General features: G+C 35.5%; 2 protein-coding genes across 2 annotated transcripts; one reads left to right on the forward strand and one right to left on the reverse strand.

Annotated features, from left to right (window-relative positions):
* The first annotated feature begins 679 nt into the window (after window positions 1–679).
* Window positions 680–3,254, forward strand: LOC130717934 (probable isoaspartyl peptidase/L-asparaginase 2). The gene is made up of 4 exons (XM_057568347.1): window positions 680–928; window positions 1,312–1,545; window positions 1,790–1,876; window positions 2,408–3,254. Exons 1-4 carry the CDS (start codon window positions 767–769, stop codon window positions 2,903–2,905), a joined length of 981 nt encoding a protein of 326 aa, XP_057424330.1. The 5' UTR covers window positions 680–766; the 3' UTR covers window positions 2,906–3,254.
* A 5,579-nt stretch (window positions 3,255–8,833) lies between these two features.
* LOC130721183 (probable carbohydrate esterase At4g34215) lies at window positions 8,834–18,103 on the reverse strand. Its single transcript, XM_057571927.1, has 2 exons — window positions 17,459–18,103; window positions 8,834–9,295 (listed from the first exon to the last, which is right to left on the reverse strand). The coding sequence occupies exons 1-2, from the start codon at window positions 18,041–18,043 to the stop codon at window positions 9,074–9,076; spliced, it is 807 nt and encodes a 268-aa protein (XP_057427910.1). The 5' UTR covers window positions 18,044–18,103; the 3' UTR covers window positions 8,834–9,073.
* Between the last annotated feature and the right edge of the window lie 780 nt (window positions 18,104–18,883).

Genomic DNA, 18,883 nt, shown 5'->3' on the forward strand with positions numbered 1-18,883 from the left:
TTAATATAAAATTTTAATTAAAATAAAAATATATTTTTTGATTTTTCGAAATTTAATTAAATGACTGTATAAATAAAGTTTACATTGATTTACTCATCGGATTTTTGTTCGTTAAGTTTTAACTTTTAACAGCTTTTTGACGGTAACTTTTAATAGTATGAACAAAATTAGATCCTAATTAACTAGAATCAAATTGGAATATTGAATTGCACAATTTTTAGCGGTCCAGTCCAATTTGGATTCTGATTTAGCAGTTCAACATACTATAATTAATTAATTAACAAAACTAGTAAATGACAGACAAATAACACCTCAACAGGTTTAATACTAGCTGATAATAATAATCTCTCTACCCACCCGAAAGAACTGGCGGCGAGTAGTCAAATAACAATGATTCATAGATCATCAAATAGTATAGATATTTTAGGACACTTTATTTTTTTCTATCTCTTTTATCCAACCATATTAAATTATATATTACGCTTATCACTTATCTTTTATCTCTTTTTATCTTTTTCTAATTGTCTTCACCTTTAGGTGTACACTAATTTTTATTCAAAGCCAAACCCTCCTTATTTCTTATTTAATTTCTTAAACGAGAGAGAGAAGCAGAGTCCTAAATTCCATTCCAACACATAAAAATTTGAAGTCCGTATTTGCCTATAAAACCACCCTCCTAATCTCAAGGTTGTTGCAGCCTCCACACATTTAAAGGGAGAAAGAAAGAGACAGAGAGAGAGAGTCACAGAAAGAGAAAGAGAGGAAAATGGGAAGGTGGGCAATCGCTGTGCATGGTGGTGCTGGTGTTGACCCAAATCTCCCTCTCCAGCGTCAGGAAGAAGCAAAGCAACTCCTCACTCGCTGTCTCAATCTTGGCATCTCTGCTCTCACTTCCAACCTCTCCGCCATCGATGTCGTCGAACTTGTGGTACATAAACACCTACCTCGTACCCATGCCACACACACCTATCTCTCTGACATAAATTGATAATGTCAAGTAAAATATTGTGTTTATATCTCTAAATTCTGTGTTTATATCTCTAAATTCATAGTTTTGTCACGGCTACAATTTGTACGCCCTTGACACATTCTATCTCTAAAATGACATTAAATTAAAAAAAAATCAAGAAAATAATGCTAACAGAACATGAATGTTGTTAGGCGAGTTCATGCATGTAATGTCACCACAAATGTGAATTCTATCTCTATTTTTAAATGTTCATGAATTAATATTACAATAATTTAATGGTTCCCAGGTGCTTGGAATTTTTTATATTAATTGTTGCAATTTTTGTTTGTTTCTCATCATAGGTGAGGGAATTGGAAACAGATCCAATCTTCAACTCTGGTCGTGGATCTGCCCTGACAGAGAAAGGGACTGTGGAAATGGAGGCTAGCATCATGGATGGCCCCAAGAGAAGATGCGGTGCCGTTTCAGGTGTCACCACCGTCAAGAACCCCATCTCTCTGGCTCGCTTGGTCATGGACAAATCCCCACATTCCTATCTCGCATTCGACGGTGCTGAGGATTTCGCCAGGAAACAGGTTGGTGTGTGCTTGTATTTCCATTCAACTCAATGTTTCTTTCATTAGAACATTGGCTGAAATTTTTTCCCATTATTTCGCACCTGCTCTTTATTTCCTTCTTTTAAATAACCCTTATTAAATTAAAGAGAACTTAACTGGTGCATTCACATGACATGACTTTTTTTTTTATTTCAATTATCTAGGATTTTATTTGAAATTTAATTACCGTCAATTAAATGATAGCGGTGTTCGTTTTTTGTAGGGTGTGGAGCTTGTGGACAACGAGTACTTTATCACCCCTGACAATGTTGGCATGCTCAAGCTGGCAAAGGAAGCAAAAGCAATCTTGGTATAAATCTTTTCTCCTATTTATTGCTCTACTATTCCTTTATATAATAAATACAAATTATACTTTTCTATATTTTTTACACATTAGTAAATGCACTTATTTTACACTCAAAACTTTCTTTCTAAAGTGATGAATTTTGAAGCAAGAATAAAAAATGTATTGAATGTCTTTTTAAAATATATTTTCGACCCACTAAACAAATTTACATTTTATTTAATCTTTGAAGGAAGATTTATTAAAATACTAGTAGAAAGTTTTATTAAAAATTATAAATATATTGGGAATATAAAATTGTAATTAATATTTATTGGTCTAAAATAGCTAACTAAAATTTGAATTGTTTGAATTAGTCATGAAATGCACGAGATAATGTTTGAGAATGAGTGTGTGCTTAGAATGCATCCTACCTCATAATTTTATGGAATGGATCATGTCAGAATTTATGTGCTTAATAAGACCACGTTGTGATGTATATATAGTTTTTAACAAAGTTCAATTAATATAATGTTTGGGAAATGTGTGATGATGCAGTTTGACTACAGAGTTCCAACAACTGCGTACGAGACATGCGGTGCAGGCGTTGAGAGCCCACTGTACATGAACGGAATGCCAATCAGTGTGTACGCCCCGGAGACAGTGGGGTGCGTGGTAGTGGACCGCGAAGGGAGGTGCGCGGCCGCCACATCAACCGGTGGGCTCATGAACAAGATGACCGGTCGAATCGGTGACTCACCCCTCATTGGTGCGGGGACCTACGCATGTGACGTTTGTGGTGTCTCATGCACCGGAGAAGGCGAGGCCATCATACGTGGCACGCTGGCGCGTGAGGTGGCAGCTGTCATGGAGTACAAGGGCTTGGGCCTCCAGCAGGCTGTGGACTTTGTCATCAAGCATCGTTTGGATGAAGGCTTGGCGGGCCTCATCGCCGTGTCCCACACCGGTGAAGTGGCTTATGGTTTTAACTGCAACGGCATGTTCAGGGGCTGTGCCACTGAGGATGGGTTCATGGAGGTTGGAATATGGGAATGAATGAACGAGTGAATAGCATGTTTGATTCCACACTTGGTTAGAAGCTACAAGTTTTAACTTCTATACCGATCGTGAAACCAAACATGCATGCAGCGAATCAAGACATGGGCTGACTATCTTTTTATTTTTTCTTCTTTGCTTTAATTTGTTTCAGTTTAGTTGGGGGTGGGTGGGGCACACTTAGTTGTTTCATTGCAACTTGTGTTCTGTTTGATTTGAATTGGTACAAGGTCCCGGTGCTGTAATTATTTAGTTCTTTTCAGGGGATAGAAACATGTGAAATAATAGTGGAAGTAACTGTTTGGTTCTTTTGTTAATAAAAAAGCTAGTGACAGACCCCCCAAAACAACCGTGTAGCTTTTTGCTTCTTACCCTTTTTAACTAACTTCATTTTCTCTCTTTCCTTCCTTTTTTCTTTGGAGAAAAATTGGAATTCTTGTGGTTGAGAATCCCTACATTAATCATGCAATCACTAAATTTGAGCCGTTAATTCAATTTTAATGAAAAATATAAGTGGCTTGATTTTAATTGTACTGTCCATATAAATGCGTGAATATAATGTAAACCAGTGTTATCAGACTCGGACCGGTGATCGACTCGGTCGAGGCACTGGGTCAATGAGTCAATGGTTCAACCACTGGGTCACTGGTTGAACCGTTTGACTCGGTCGACACTAAAAAAATTAAAAAAATTTATAATACCATATGAAAATGTCACAAATACCATACACACAAAAGCAACAAGGAATGTTTTACCACAACAAAATGTCACAATTCACAAATAACTTTAGTGTAATTGAATTTTATTTATATATTATTTTGATAGTGTTACAATTAAATCTATTACATAAAATAATAATGATAGTATTACAGCTTATTGTAACTAACTTGATGTAATTATTTTGATAGTGTTACAATTAAATTTTACTTATTGTAACTAACTTGATGTAACTAAAATAGTATATATGTATCCACATAAAATTTAGACAATATATGTTATATAACATATTTTAAAAGCACAACAATGGATTTATTTTTACTCTGCATACATCTTTTTTGTCAATTTTTTTACCGTATATGGGTGTATATTTACTCACAAATATGTATGTATTATATCAATTGTTTGCTTAATTGAAAGAAAAAAAATCAATTGTTTTTGCTTTGACCCAGCCCATGGAGTACGCAGCCTACTAGGCCGTAAAAAATGGCCAGGGCATTAGTTTTTTCTTTAAAAAATTTCAAAACCCTAAATACTCTCTTGTCCTTTCTCTTACTCTATTTTTCTTCCAGCGCCGTGATTCTTCTCCACAACACCTCTTTCAGTTTTCTAACTCTCTTCTGCACAGCACCACAAATCATCTCCCCATGTCCCTAGGGATGGCAATGGGTCGGGTAGGGTGCGGGTTTTGCCAAACCCAAACCCGAAATCAAAAACCCACACCCGCACCCGAACCCGAAATGGGTGGTGAACTTAAACCCACACCCGAACCCATTGGGTTTCGGGTTCACCCGACCCGTACCCACACCCGCACACAACCTCAAACAAACAGTTGAACTCGGAAATCCGACCTGAAAAAGACTGTGAAGAGAGCTATATTATGTAATGTAACATTGTAATTGCCATGTTACTGTTAAATTATATGCAAGATGCTGCATATATTGTACTGCACAAGCAGAATACTTAGGTTTCACTTATACAGATCCGGGTTCGGGTAGGGTTCGGGTGCGGGTTTGGCCAAACCCAAACCCGAACCCGAAAGTGATCGGGTAAAACCCGAACCCGAACCCGAACCCATTTAACTCGGGTTTTCACCCAAGAAATCGGGTCGGGTCGGGTCGGGTGCCCATGGGTTCGGGCTTCTCTGCCATCCCTACATGTCCCTGCTTCCTCGCTCTCTCTCCCCCAAAATGCCCATACGGCGTTCAAAAGTGTTCCTGCGAAGGAGCAGCCTTACTCTCATTTGAAGACGGAGCCAGCCACGGAGCCTAGGCAAGTGCCCAGGATCACCGGGCGGTGGCTCCGCCACTGTTCTTGAGATCACCTCTTTGTTCACTGATGATGGAACCAAGTGAAACATCATTGACAAACAAGCTTTGGTAGCAGAAGCCCCAAACTGAGTTCCACTGTGCATTGTTCTGGATTTTTTTTTTTCCAACTTTTCGGTCCAACCGTAGCTCCGGGTCACCGGTTTTTATACCGACCCGGACGGTTCAATCCGGTTCAAGACGAGCCGATTACATGCCCGATCCGTTGCTCGACTCGAACCGGTCAGGGGTCCGGTTCCCGGTTAAACCGGTCGAACCGGCCGGTTCGAGCCGAGTTTAATAACACTGATGTAAACGATTCCTAATTAGAAAAAACCAAATTATTAATTGTACGTGATGCTGCCCCCACCAGAATGTGCCTCTATGAATGGTATCTCAAAATGGAAAAATGGTTCTTGGTTGCTCACCACTACTTACTTTCCCTTGTGAACATTCTAAGAACAAGAAAATAAGGATCGATGCATTGGAAGTGCTTTTGGTGTTGTTTTTTTCAAGATCTAGTTTTCAGAACTTGTTTAGTTGTTAGCGGCACTACAACCGCAGAGTGGAGTTGCAGAAATACAAGATTCTTAATGTGTGTTTGCAGAGGGTGCCAGGTAAAATTGTGGTTCATGTTGTGCCAAAATAAATAAAACAAGAAAGTAAGGGTTGGCATATGATCAGGTGATGATGACTGAACATGTGACTAAATGTTGTACGACAATACAAGAGCGTGGTGGCCAATTATTATTATTATACTATCAAGAACATTGTTAAATAAAAATGATTGGAATAATCCAACAACTTATAATATCGACCATCTCAAATTGAAACAATATTGATGATCCAAGCATCTTGTTCAATAGAAAATTGAGAAAATAGAAATGCCATATGGGCTTGTGTGTGTTAGCGCTAAGAAGAGTTATTGTGTGGAAAACGACGGATTAGAGAGATTCAGGTTACTGAGGTAACAATTAATTGTGATTTATAATTTCTAAAATATGTGTATACATTGATACGGGGTTGTCTAAATGACCCATGGTGAAATTTGGGTTAAGTAACCCATAATCTAAATGAACCAATCACATTTAAGATAATTAGATGAAATTTTTACATTTTATTTATTAATTTATTTAGGGTTAAATATGTTTTTGTCCCTAACTTAAACACATAAATATAAAATGGTACCTGAAAAAAATATAAAGGTTTTAGTCCTTGAATTTTTTTTATTTAATCTAAAATGGTTCCATGTGAATTTTCCATATCTATTTTGATCCCTCCAAAATTTCTTCCATCAAATTAAGTCATTTTTTCCTCATAATTTTTTCAAAACCCAGAAATTCATATTCATCCCAAAACTCAAAATTCATCTCAGAAAGGATGAGAATCTCATGTTTCTATTGTCTCTCCATGTCCCTTCAATTAAGAATCACCACGTGACTAAAATTTACAAGTCACTTTTTTCTAATTTTACGTCGTGAATCTGTCTACCACATACACCTGCTTGACAATGGAGCACATAAGCAAACCCCATCCAGCAAGTCTAGAGACTCATGTGCGGAAAAGGATTGTAAAATTAAAACTAACATTCCCATTTAGCCCAATTAAATTGATGAACAATAAAAGAGTGGTGGTGGTTGAATAAGAAATTAAAATTACTGTTTTGATGAATAATTATTGTCGTAGATGAGGTTTGTGATTGTAAGAATTTGGGTATTTTGCCATGAACAGAACTTGTTGTTGGAGGACCATGGAGAGCAATTGTTGCTGCTGCTAATTGATTCTGGGTGGGGGTTTGGGTGATTTTTTTTGAAAGGCAAATTAATATACACACACACACATATATATATATATATATATATATATATATATATATATATATATAAGCACAAGAAGTGTCGTGTCCAGTACATTAATAAAAAGGAAGAAAAGCCAGGCTAAAAAGCCATGGGACAAGAGCAGGGGAAGAAACTTCCGAAAAGCACACAGAGGCAAAACAGGCAGGGCAAGCTTGCCTCCTCCCAAAATACGAAACCCAATCCAGGCACCAGGGCAACAAGACTAAATAGAGCGCACCGAGTCCAATCCCAGGCATAGACCAGGAATCGATTCCCATTCTACAAACGGGGCAAGAGAAGGGAGTTTGGGTGGTGATGGTGGTTTTGGGTGGGAGAAGAGGAGAAAGAAGATGAAGAAAATTTCTGGGTTTTGAAGATGAAGATGGAGGAGTTTTTTAGATGAATTTCTGAGTTTTGGGATGAAGATATGAATTTCTGGGTTTTGAAATAATTATGAGGGAGAATGACTTAATTTGTTGGAAGAAATTTTGGAGGGACCAAAGTAGATGTGAAAAATTCATATGGAACCATTTTAAATTAAATAAAATTTCAACGACTAAAACTTTTGCATTTTTTATTTAGGTACCATTTTAGATTTATGCGTATAAGTTAGGGACCAAAAACATATTTAACCCTGAATAAATTAATAAATAAAATATAAAAATTTCATTCAATTATCTTAAATATGATTGGTCCATTTAGATTATGGGTTACTTAATCCAAATTTTACCATGGGTTATTTAGACAATCCTCATTGATACAAGACTATTTATATAACCCTCTAACTAAAATATCTCTATGCCGTGGTACAAGAAGCTCCATCATGTAATTCAAGCCAATCCAAATCGTGCATGCTCAGCTGTAGAGACAAGAAGAACTTCCAAGTCTGATTCCAGCCTCCAGGAAGAGCATAATGCTTCTAAGTTTTTTATTTGGAATTCAAAGATATACTTTAATTAATTATATTGGTATAAAATTATTTAATGCTTCTTTATAGTATATGTACTCTTTTTCCTATTCTAAGTTTTTATACCAATTCAGTTTTTCTTAGAGAAGTTTTAATGAGGCACATACTATTCCTAAAGAGTTGGGGTTTCTTTTTTTAAAGAGCTTTTTGCTGGGTTTTAATGAGGAACATCTATTGTTCTCATGAAGTTTGGCTTTATTAATAAAGTATTTCATTTTGCTGTCATTTTTTTTATTTAATGATGTTTTATAAATGTTTCATTTGATTCAATATTATTTACATATGGTTGCAAAAACTTTCACAAAAGTGGGTGTATAGAAATTTAAGTGTAATTTGAGAAATAATATCATAAATAAAAACATAATTTAAGTGTAATTTGAGAAAAAAAAATTATCTACATCTTAGGCAATAACCTTAGGTAGTCCAAAAGAACATGTTGAAATAGTATTGAATTGAAGTACCTAGTGTGGAGTCATTTTGTCGAAAGTAAATCTTATATGATTTTAGACCAGCTGAAAAACAATGATAGAGTATGAAAGTTTAGTGTCGTGCCTTTCGGCCAATGAAATTTTGCAGTGCTTAAACAAAAGGTAAAAGCAACTTTTGATAAAAATAAATTAAAAAAAATACTTTTGATAAAAATATACCAGCCGATCCGGGAAAGGCTTATTATAAAGTACTTACTTTTAATTCTTAAGTCCCCTCATCAACCCTATTTAATACATCTTTATTTGGCTGTCCAAAAATAAAAGTCCCCTCATCAACTTTTCAACATATATTTAAATAGCTATTCAAACATATACCTTTATTTTTCCTTTTCAATAATTTTATTTGTTTGTTTCTGTAAAGAATATTCATAATTCATGGGGTAGGATTCAGTTGGCATTAGAAAATCGGGCAACCTTTGTTTTCAAATAAATATGGGTACTGAAGTTTGTCTGCACCTACTTAATTCTATTTAGAAAAGTATTATTGGAGTGTATATAGACAATAATAACTGTTATTTTCCGATATAAAAAAACACAATATTAACCGTTATTTATAAATTTCGGGTAGCTTATTATATTTAATTTATTAGTCACAATAATTGGAACATCCATTCACAAAGGGTTAAGAGCAAGTGCACCCACAAGAGTTTTCAGTTAATTACCGAATGTTCAGTTGTATAAATCATGTAAGGAATTAGTGCGCTAGAAAGCCTGAGCCTTCTCTTCTCAAGGAGTTTCTTTCCACACTTGATTTTTTTTAAACCCATCAGGGAGATAGAAAATGTATATACTTATCTCAAGATTAGCTAACAACAGCTATACGTTAAATAATCAAATGGACAATCAACTAACTAGCTACCTTGTGTATGGTTAGATTGATGTCTGATGGATGCTTGATAGACATGAGCTAATTGGATACCCAAGTGAACCTCAGACATGGTAGTAAGGTGAAGATTATCTGCCTTGAGGCGCAATCCCTTAGCATCGACACACTTCACGTTAGATAGTTTGATCCCCAATTGAGCATTTCTTACCTTCTCAATAAACTTGCCTTCCCCGGATGCAAGTGCGACCTGAATAACAACAACAGGATTACATGAATACATTATTTTATACACGTAATATGTAAGTTACCTTCCCCAATAGTATTTCAATTTGGGCATTATATTTTACATTTAAAATGTTTGAATGTTTTTATGTGACATTTGTTATCAGAAGATAGTCTTCCTTTAGAATAATTTTTTTAATTTTTAATTTCAGTTCAAGTTTGCGTTACAATGAATTTAGTGTGGCTGGTCTCATATGATGTCTTGTTCTCCCAATAGTTTCGAATTATTGTTTCAAAGTTTTCTTGCTTTAAAATTGATGTGTCAACAAATACACAAACACTATCTTCCTCTTGTAAACAAAAAAAAAAAAAAATACACAAGCACTAGCAATCTCATTGACATCTTTTAAAGGATGTCGAGGTTATTATTCTCACATGAGAACATTTTTTGTTATAATAGTGAGGGCCAAAGCCCAAAAAAACAATTAATCACCAAAAAACAAAAAAAGCCCAAACACAATTTCTCACATTGGATTTGATACATCTTCCTTCAATTTTTTTTTTTGATACATCACTTATTTACATGCTAATATATATCATAAACTTACCCTCTCATTTGGTCGGAATACCTTTCTCAAAGTATCTCAAGCCCAATCCGAGCTCATATATGCCTACATATTCAATAAGGGCTACACACCACCTTACTATAGGTTGGTAATGATCGTGATGGACCACATGTGACAATAAAGATGATATAGATCCCAAAGACATAACATAAGAGTTAGGATAGTGTGGAGTAGGGATTCACGGACAAATGTGATGAATACTACTTATAATCATAAACGTGTTGCCTGGAGGCTCATATTTCTAAAAGAAGGAAAGGGTAGTAAAAGTGATGAAGCCCAATTGACAAGATTTACAAAAGGAGCCTTGAGGAAAGGGGCATATATGTTCATTTGAAAAATGCAAATAGGTCATAGCAGCAGTGATGAAGGTTCCCTCCAACTTAGCCTATCAGTGAGCATTATAACCTTTGAAAGAACACCCAGAGCCCACCGTATGGATCTGGTAAACCTTTCCCAAACCCCAAATAAAGAGCAAGAGAACTATCATCCCGACAACAAGATCGAACAACAACGATGTCATGAGGAGTGATGAGCATTGATGAGCATTAATCAGAAGCATCATGAGATCAAATCTCTAGATGAGCATTGATGAGGATTCATAAACATCATATTAGGAAGTTCCTCTAGAGGAGTTGAACCTGCTCGGCTAGGAAAAGACATTTAAGTAAAGTACAGAATATAAAAGCTTCTTCAAAATTAGTGAGAAGACACTAGTGCCTCTCAATAACTTTAACAGACAAAGATTATGTAGGCCTACGAGGAGAGGATGATGATGACCCTATGGTTGGACAAGCGACCATTTAGTCATACAAGATAAGAAGTCTCCAAATAGATCAAGGGAGATCGACCAATGTTTCATTCTAGAATGCGTTCGAAAAAATGAGGCTGCAAATTTACTTTGTCAAGTCCTGCCACTGCCGATTAAAGGGATTTGCAGACAAAAGGTAGAGACACGAGATTATGTTACTCTCAAGACAACCTTTGGAATGAGGCACAATCCCAATAAGGTCCAGGTATGAGATCAAATTTTTCAACGCTAGTACTTCTTCTAATATTCTCATTATTCGTCCAAATTTAACAAAACAAAAGCTATTGCCTCAACACTGCACTTAAATGTGAAATTCTCGGTCAATGATGGAGGGACCAACATTGCAAGAGCAAACCTAGCTCTAGCAAGAAAACGTTACCATGACATCCTAAAACATGCAAAGAAGCCAAAAGATGAGGTCACATACTAGTTTCTTGGGGTGACGTTGTTCGGCCTCGACCCTAGGTTCGAAACGTTGAGCTGAGGCCTCATCTCACATGGTATCACAAAAAATTCAGAGTGAGATCAATATGGTCTCAAATCACAACTATTGGTGTGGCGCTTTTTCCGTAGAATAAGAAGAACAAATTACCTTGGTGCTAGCATACTACGCTAACGTGTTCTCTTGGGCGTCCTCTTATTTGCTGGTCATAGACCCATATTTCTTATACCATGCATTGATGCTAGATACGCGTGCTAAGCTGGTTTCCCAAGAGAAGATAAAGCTAGGCTAAGAAAGGTGGAGAGCCGCAATGAAAAAAACCAAGAAGTTATTGAGGAGTGGGTTTATCAAGGTAATTAACTATACAACATGGATGTCTAATGTTATTGTAGTCTCACTAAATCAAGTGGTAAATGGAGAACATGAGCAAACTTTACAAACCTCAACAATTCATGTTCGAAGGATTTTTACCCGTTGTTGAGCATCGATAGGCTCGTTGGCACCACCTCCAGTTGCAAAATGCTTAAATTTATTATCATAAATGAATTTGTGAACTATTGTTATAAGGTGAAGCCATTTGGGTTGAAGAGGGCATGACCTAGTGACAAACAACTAATGAATATGATATTTTTTGACCAACTAGGCAAAATAACGAGGTTTATCTAGATAACATTGTCGTCAAAACTTCTGGCAAGGTCTTTCATGCAAAATACTTAGTGGAGACTTTCAGCACTTTTGCCAACTCCACCTGGAGCTTAACTTAATGGAATGTCATCTAAACCAACTATTTGGGATGGTACACGTTCCCTTAAACCTAGAGTTAAGAAGCGAGTAGACTTATGTGTTCAGGTGAAGCCCGAGTTGGAAGTGAACCTTTATGTCTCAATCAAACCTATGGTGACGCAATATTCTTTTACTGATCAATTATATGTCTCCTAGTCCGACCAGGTAGAAAGATAATTTTTTTTATAAACAGGTGGAAAGGTCCATATATTCTAAGATATATCTAAAAGCATAAAGTGCATGGGAAAACATGTGTTAAAGAGTAACAATAATGATATATAAACACTCCTAAAATAGGGACATACAAAAACACATATTTTCCTATACATTTTCTTATGGATTTTGCTTCAGACTTAGGGGCCGTTATTCGCAGCGGTTTGAAACCTTCATTAAATTATTTATCGCGAAAATTTCTTCAAAAATAATACTTTCTTGTAGATTTTCTTTCAAACTTTTCCTTCAAATGATTTTGAAGCAAAATCTGCAGGAAAATCCGTTGGAAACATGTGTTTTCATTTTATGTAGGCAAGGTTGACAGAATCGCGATTCTACGTAGGACGGGAAAGGGGGTGCAAAATCGTAATATCGTACAAACGTAACAGGGACGCTACGATTCCACAAATATATATAAATATATTATATGCATATAAATTCATATATATGCATACAAAATACCTTAATATAAAATAAAAATCTATTTAAAAGCACTAACGTAGGCCAAGCAATTCATTAAACACGACGATTCCACCCGATTCTACTCGATAGCGATTCTGTTACCAATTCAACACGTAGGGGCCTTGTATCATCGTAGAATCGTACGACTTCTACGAGTTGACTCGCGATTTTGTCAACCTTGTATGTAGAGGTCCAAATATCTACTATAGGGGTGTTTATGTATCAAAGAGTAATAAATTAAATTTAAATAACTAACTAATCAGTTAAAGAAAAATTAAGTTTCACTGAGACTCTCATATAAGTGAAAATTGGGTGGGGAGAAGAAAAATATGAAAAGAAGATTGAGAAATTAAGTGATAAGTGAATGTGAAATGGAGTAATCATCAATATATATTAGAAAAGAACAACTTCTAGCATGACGTGTCGCTCTCACAGGCCAAGTTAGTGACGTGTCGCTCCCAGATTAATTCTCACCTAATATTTTACATGTAAGCTCTTTCTCCTTGGCCCCACTTGCCACATGTGCCCTGATTTTTCCTTACCTTATTTCTCCTTAATAAAAAAATACATTTTTTGAATTTTTGATTTGATTAGGATTTAGGTTTTTTATTTCTTGATTTTATCTTAATTTATTTTTGATTTATTTTTAGAGTATTAATTAATTTTTATGGTATTTTTATTGAATTTTCGGATTTTTAATTAATTCCGGATTTTATGAGTTTTTATTGTGATTTGCTAGATTTTAATAGTTTTTATCTATTTTTATTTAGTACATTTTTAAATTCTAGATTTGATTAGGATTTATGTTGTTTATTTCTGTATTTTATCTTAATTTATATTATTATTTATTTTTAGAGTATTAATTATTTTTTATGGTATTTTTATTGAATTTTCGGATTTTTAATTAATTCCGGATTTTATGAGTTTTTATTGTGATTTGCTAGATTTTGATAGTTTTTATCTATATTTATTTAGTACATTTTTTAATTTTAGATTTGATTAGGATTTATGTTGTTTATTTCATGATTTTATCTTAATATAAAATCTGTGATAAGTGATTTAAATCAATAATACATCCCATCAGCAAAAACCCTCTTAAAACCCTACCTACCTCCACTATCTCCTCCATGGAATTCTTCTCCTCCATGCAATTTTCATCTCATCTCTCCACTGAACGGAACCACCCCCACAAAATCGTCTCATCTCTCAACGGAACCACTTTGCCATCGACTTGCTATCGCATCCCTCCGATTTGCTGCCTTGGACTGATTGGGAAGGCTGCAGATGGAGGTTTCAAATTATTTTCTTCCTTTGCTTGCATAATATGTTATGGTTTTTTTCAATTTTATTTTACTTTACCTTTAACTTTCATTCACTCATGTTTGACTTCAAGGTCAATTTCGTACATCACTTGCCATGCTAATTTCAAATTCTTTTCTTCAGGTTTTTTTTTTTTATAGATATTCCACCAAAAGAGATTCTTTGGAAGCCATGGATGGTGAGTCCATTTTATATTCTATATGGAATTTTACAATATTTGGATTTGTTTTTTATGTTTTCTGATTCTCCTTTGTATGTGATTCTATTTTATTCGTTTTTCTTAATTTGCATCTAAAATTTGTGTCCTATGTTATAGGAGGTGAAACATTGATCTGTGTATGTTTTGATTAACCTAATCATTGTCAGTGAAGTGGATTGAGGGAGTGAAAGAATTGAGGGGAGAGAAAGGAGAAGTTGTAGATTTTTTTCCTTGCAACTTTTTTATTTGGTAATTTGTTCTTTTTGCCTGCTTCTTGCACCGAGGAAATTAATTATTATTGTTGGTGCTTGCCGTTACAACTACAGAACTACATATCATGGATGAGATTTTACTGCTTATCTTTGTTCGCTCAAGCTATACTATTGAGGTTAGACTTTTAAAACTGGTGCTATCCTTTCTAATATGCTAAACGCCTAAACCAATGTTCTAACAATAAATTGATTTCCTTGGCTTCCCTGGAAACATTTGACATGAATTTATCCGTAGGTACAGAACGACAATGAGGTGCATACCTCTTTCTGACTACACTCTCTGATTCTCAACTAGCTGAAGATGAAACATGATTGATGACTCAAGATCTTATCTTGCTCTCATTTCAAGTAAGCCACGAAACATGTGAGACCAGTACTCATGGAGGTTTTTCTCAGTCCATTATATGTATATATTCACCAGATAAGAGATAGAGATGTGTGTTTGGTGTTGCACTACTGTGATGCATATGTATATATTCATCAGATAAGAGATATAGATGTGTGTTTGGTGTTGCACTACTGTGATGCATATATAGTTTTACTGACTTAGTTCATCAATTCTACATCTATCTATCATCATTACATATATTAAAAGTCACTTTTCGAAGGCAATATTAGATTTTATAATTAATCATTGTTCTACTATGGTTCAATTAATCAAACTTTAGTGTGATTGGAAGTCTTGCTTGCATGAGTGTGTAATTATCACATTACGATTTAGTATCAGCATATGTCTTTGATTTGGTTATTGTACTTTCAACAACAGTGCTACATAAAGCAAAGAGTTGTTTTAGCCGTTCAACAAATATAATGGGTCTAAAATTTCTTGACGGGTTTTCTTCCATTCATCTTCTTTAGTAGCATGTGATTAGTTTCCCCTTACAAATAGATCTGTTTGGTTATGGAAACCACTGGAAGGCCATAGCCAAAAAGTGGCTTCAATTCATTCTTTGGCTTTCATATCTGTCTGCAAATTTGATTGCTATCTTTGCACTATCATAGCTAGATTGATGTTGCACATATTGCTATTATGTTTGGTGGTCTTTAGTCTATCCTACTCTAACATGTCTATCAATCTCACTTCATGAGTTCTTGATTTTCTGTTACTTAGAATGCAGATACGACTGGAAGCTGCTGATTTGGAGGCAAGTTTCATTTGAATTAGCATGAGTTCATATTAATTCATGTTAAAGTTGGACAACAATCAGGAATAGCACCTAGGATTGCTGCTGATTTGGAAGCAAGTTTCATTTGATTTTTTAATTAGAAATAAATATTTTAATGATTTAAATTCAAAATGTGATACCTTCTTACTTTATGAAGTGCTTTTTTATGCCAGAGAACAAACTCTGGTTGCAGTGAAAACAAAATTTGCATATGATGTTAGGTACTGTGTGGAATTTGTGATTGTGTTTGTGGATAATTTATAAGAAAAACGGTGGTGATAGTGAGGTAGAGAAATCTGAGAGAGATTTTGATGTAAATGGAGATTTTTCTTTCTTATGAGATTGGACTTTTAACCCTTATCCACACCATTCGAAATTTCCATTACTATTATTTTCGACACTTATGTCACTGACAAATAATAATTAGGTTCTGATGTAATGTATATTCTTTGTAATGGAGAATTAAGTAGTTGTTTTTAAGAGTCTTTTATATATAATTCAGATGCAAACAGTATGCACTCAGCTATCACTTGAGCACTAGAGCAAGTAAAGGGAGCATACTACGACTGCTTTACTATTCTGAATTTTTTTTATCGCAGAAATGCTCCGGTTCAACAAGCTCAAAAGCAGAATAGCATGATGAAACTACTAGATATTATTAATGAACCAAACCTTTCAGTTCCAAACTGTCAAGACCTTCGCTAGAAATTTGTTCTAAAGTACGCCCGTTAGTACTACTATAAGAGAAAAGCAACATGCTTCTTATATTGGGAGATAGACAAAAGCAGAGGTTGCCTTAGTAAGCTTTCTCACCTGGATCAACAGAAAAAGCAACTGAAACTCGATCGATGAAAGTTGGAATGACAAGGTTTACTCTTAAAGTCTTCGGCAGGAGGAGGATACAAGAGATCGACCTTGAAGCAAGCAAGGTATGGTGGGTGTCATCATCTTCATCGATATTACCCACCAGATAGACTTGAGAAAAGACTTTCAAGAATTCTGAGAGTAAGGAGAAGGTAGATCTAAATGTATTAGAAAGAGCCTAAAAGCTTTTATATATAGGAAGAATATTTTACATGAAAATACTTCTACATAAAAATAAATGTTAATAAGATTTCATCGGAATCTACGAGAAGAAATATATTTTAACAAGAAAGTACCTTCATTAAGTATTAATTAATGTATCAAATACAATAACAAATTTCGCGGTACATTCTTTTTTTTCTAAGATTAAAATGTGTTCTGAATGCTTTATTGGTGATTCTTCATATCTATAATTTGTGTTATTGTCTTTAGGCTCATGAAGAATGTGAAACGACTTCATGTTGATATGGGTCAAACTTAGTTTATTTTATTGTGTAAAAAATGAACTCGCATAATCACGTACATAAAGAATCTTTTCTCTTTTTTTCATTGTAGATTAAATCAGTTATTGTTTACTAGCCATCATTAAACCACATCCCCTAATATGTTTTGCATAATTTGAGATTTGGTTAACCAATTTTTTTATTAGTTATTCAATTGTACGAAGTTCAATCTATGCAACAAGGGTTTTAATTTAAGACTTTTTGTCCACTTTGCTCATCATTTCATACTCTTCTATTTCATCAGTTGTTTATTATATTTTTAATGATCAAGGTATTAATTGACCTATCAAATATAATAGATGTATTCCCCGTGCAACGCGCGGGTAAAAAACACTAGTATGAATGATTTTTATTTTTGAAAAGGAGTAATATATATGATTGAGAAATAAATGATAAGTGAATATGAAAATGAAATGAGAGTATGAATTAATTAATAACATTTAAAAAAAATGAATTAATTTATAACTGGATTAAAATCACAAATAGAAGTTGATGGAACAAAAAAAAGAGAAGTAGAGCAGCAAATTAACCTGGATAACAAGAAGAGATGGAAGATGCAGGTCATGGCGAAGATCCGTAACAAATGTCTCCATTCTAAGCTTATACGCGTCAGCATCCTCTTCTATCACCGTATCACTCTCACCTTGATACCAAACAATCGCTCTTATCGTGCCACCACCATTCTTCACGGACTCACTAGCTCGCCGCACTAACTCACCGTACAAACGCGACCCCCGCCTCCACTGCACAATCCCTGTCCCTCCCACTGCACAAGGCACCAAGCCCAGCACCGGCCCACCACCACCTCTCAACCGGACAACCTCGTTGGCGAAGGCCAGCCCAGGCCCAACCCCGCACCTCTTCCCGACATCAATGTCCGCGTGCAGAGGCTCGCAGGCTTCCTCCCACTGGAGTCTCGCGCTCAGCCGCAAAACCTGTAGGCTGGGCGCGGACTCCGGTGGGACATTACCGTCCCATTTCCCATCGGTAACACCGCCCCGCCCGGCCATGTTGCTCTGTCCTGCCAGGATGAATATGTCTTTAACAGCACCTTCGCCACAACGGGCTGCTGCCAGAACACACAGAAGCCATGACAGGACAGACATAGGTCCCATGGTTTGACTTGAAAAATAGTACAAAATTTCAATCTTGGATACTTGATATTATATAAGTGTCTATTATTTTTTGGCAGTGTTACAAAAATAATTAATGATGATTATTGATGAGTTTTATTTTAGCCACTGGGATGTTAATTGATTGTACGCGTGTGGGGATTTCAGGATCATATGGGCTAAGCGATCACTAATTAGGTTCCTCGCGTGCCTTCATATGGGCCCCTACCAGGAACATCATGGATGCATTTGAAAATTAAACTAATGTGACTAGGAGCGCATGAACATTTGAAAGTTCAGTAGATTTTCATGTTTTGGCTAGAACTGATTTAAAAATAGATGCATCATTTCATGTAAGATCTCATGTTTCTATTGTGTTTTTATCATCTCCAATATCATGATCTGACTAAATTTTGTTGTACAATATAGTGTCAATTCGCAACATTGAGTTGTGAGCGTTGATGGGTAATTGTACATATATGGACTTATAGGGCGCATTAATTCTATAAGCGTCGAGAACTTAGGAAATATACATTACTGATATGGGCGTACCAACTTTGTAATATTGTGGGCTTTACAATACTTGTACATATAATGGGCCGGACAATCCATGATCCCAAGCGGGGCAAAACCAAGCTATAAATATCAGACACCACCCAAGCGGTGGGGGATCTAACTTTTCACACATTTTCTCATTTTGTCAGTTTTCTATCGCTCTCAAACTGTTTAGCCCTTGCTTGATAGTTCCAGACCGGAACAATGGAGCCCACCGTGGGGCTTCTGTAAAATAAATCCCGACTACCACGAACAAGAGGCTATGTGATTTCTACTTCTGAGAGAGGA

The sequence above is a fragment of the Lotus japonicus genome, chromosome 5 (genome assembly GCF_012489685.1).
Source record: "Lotus japonicus ecotype B-129 chromosome 5, LjGifu_v1.2".
NCBI lineage: Eukaryota > Viridiplantae > Streptophyta > Magnoliopsida > Fabales > Fabaceae > Lotus > Lotus japonicus.

Bases quoted from the DNA above. Each gene is read 5' to 3' on its own strand.
- LOC130717934 (XM_057568347.1), top strand. From the start codon at position 767: ATGGGAAGGTGGGCAATCGCTGTGCATGGTGGTGCTGGTGTTGACCCA. The intron at 929-1,311 runs GTACATAAACAC...TTCTCATCATAG, and splicing joins TCGATGTCGTCGAACTTGTG to GTGAGGGAATTGGAAACAGA. The intron at 1,546-1,789 runs GTTGGTGTGTGC...CGTTTTTTGTAG, and splicing joins AGGATTTCGCCAGGAAACAG to GGTGTGGAGCTTGTGGACAA.
- LOC130721183 (XM_057571927.1), bottom strand. From the start codon at position 18,043: ATGGGACCTATGTCTGTCCTGTCATGGCTTCTGTGTGTTCTGGCAGCA. The intron at 9,296-17,458 runs GTTAATTTGCTG...GTTGTTATTCAG, and splicing joins CATCTCTTCTTGTTATCCAG to GTCGCACTTGCATCCGGGGA.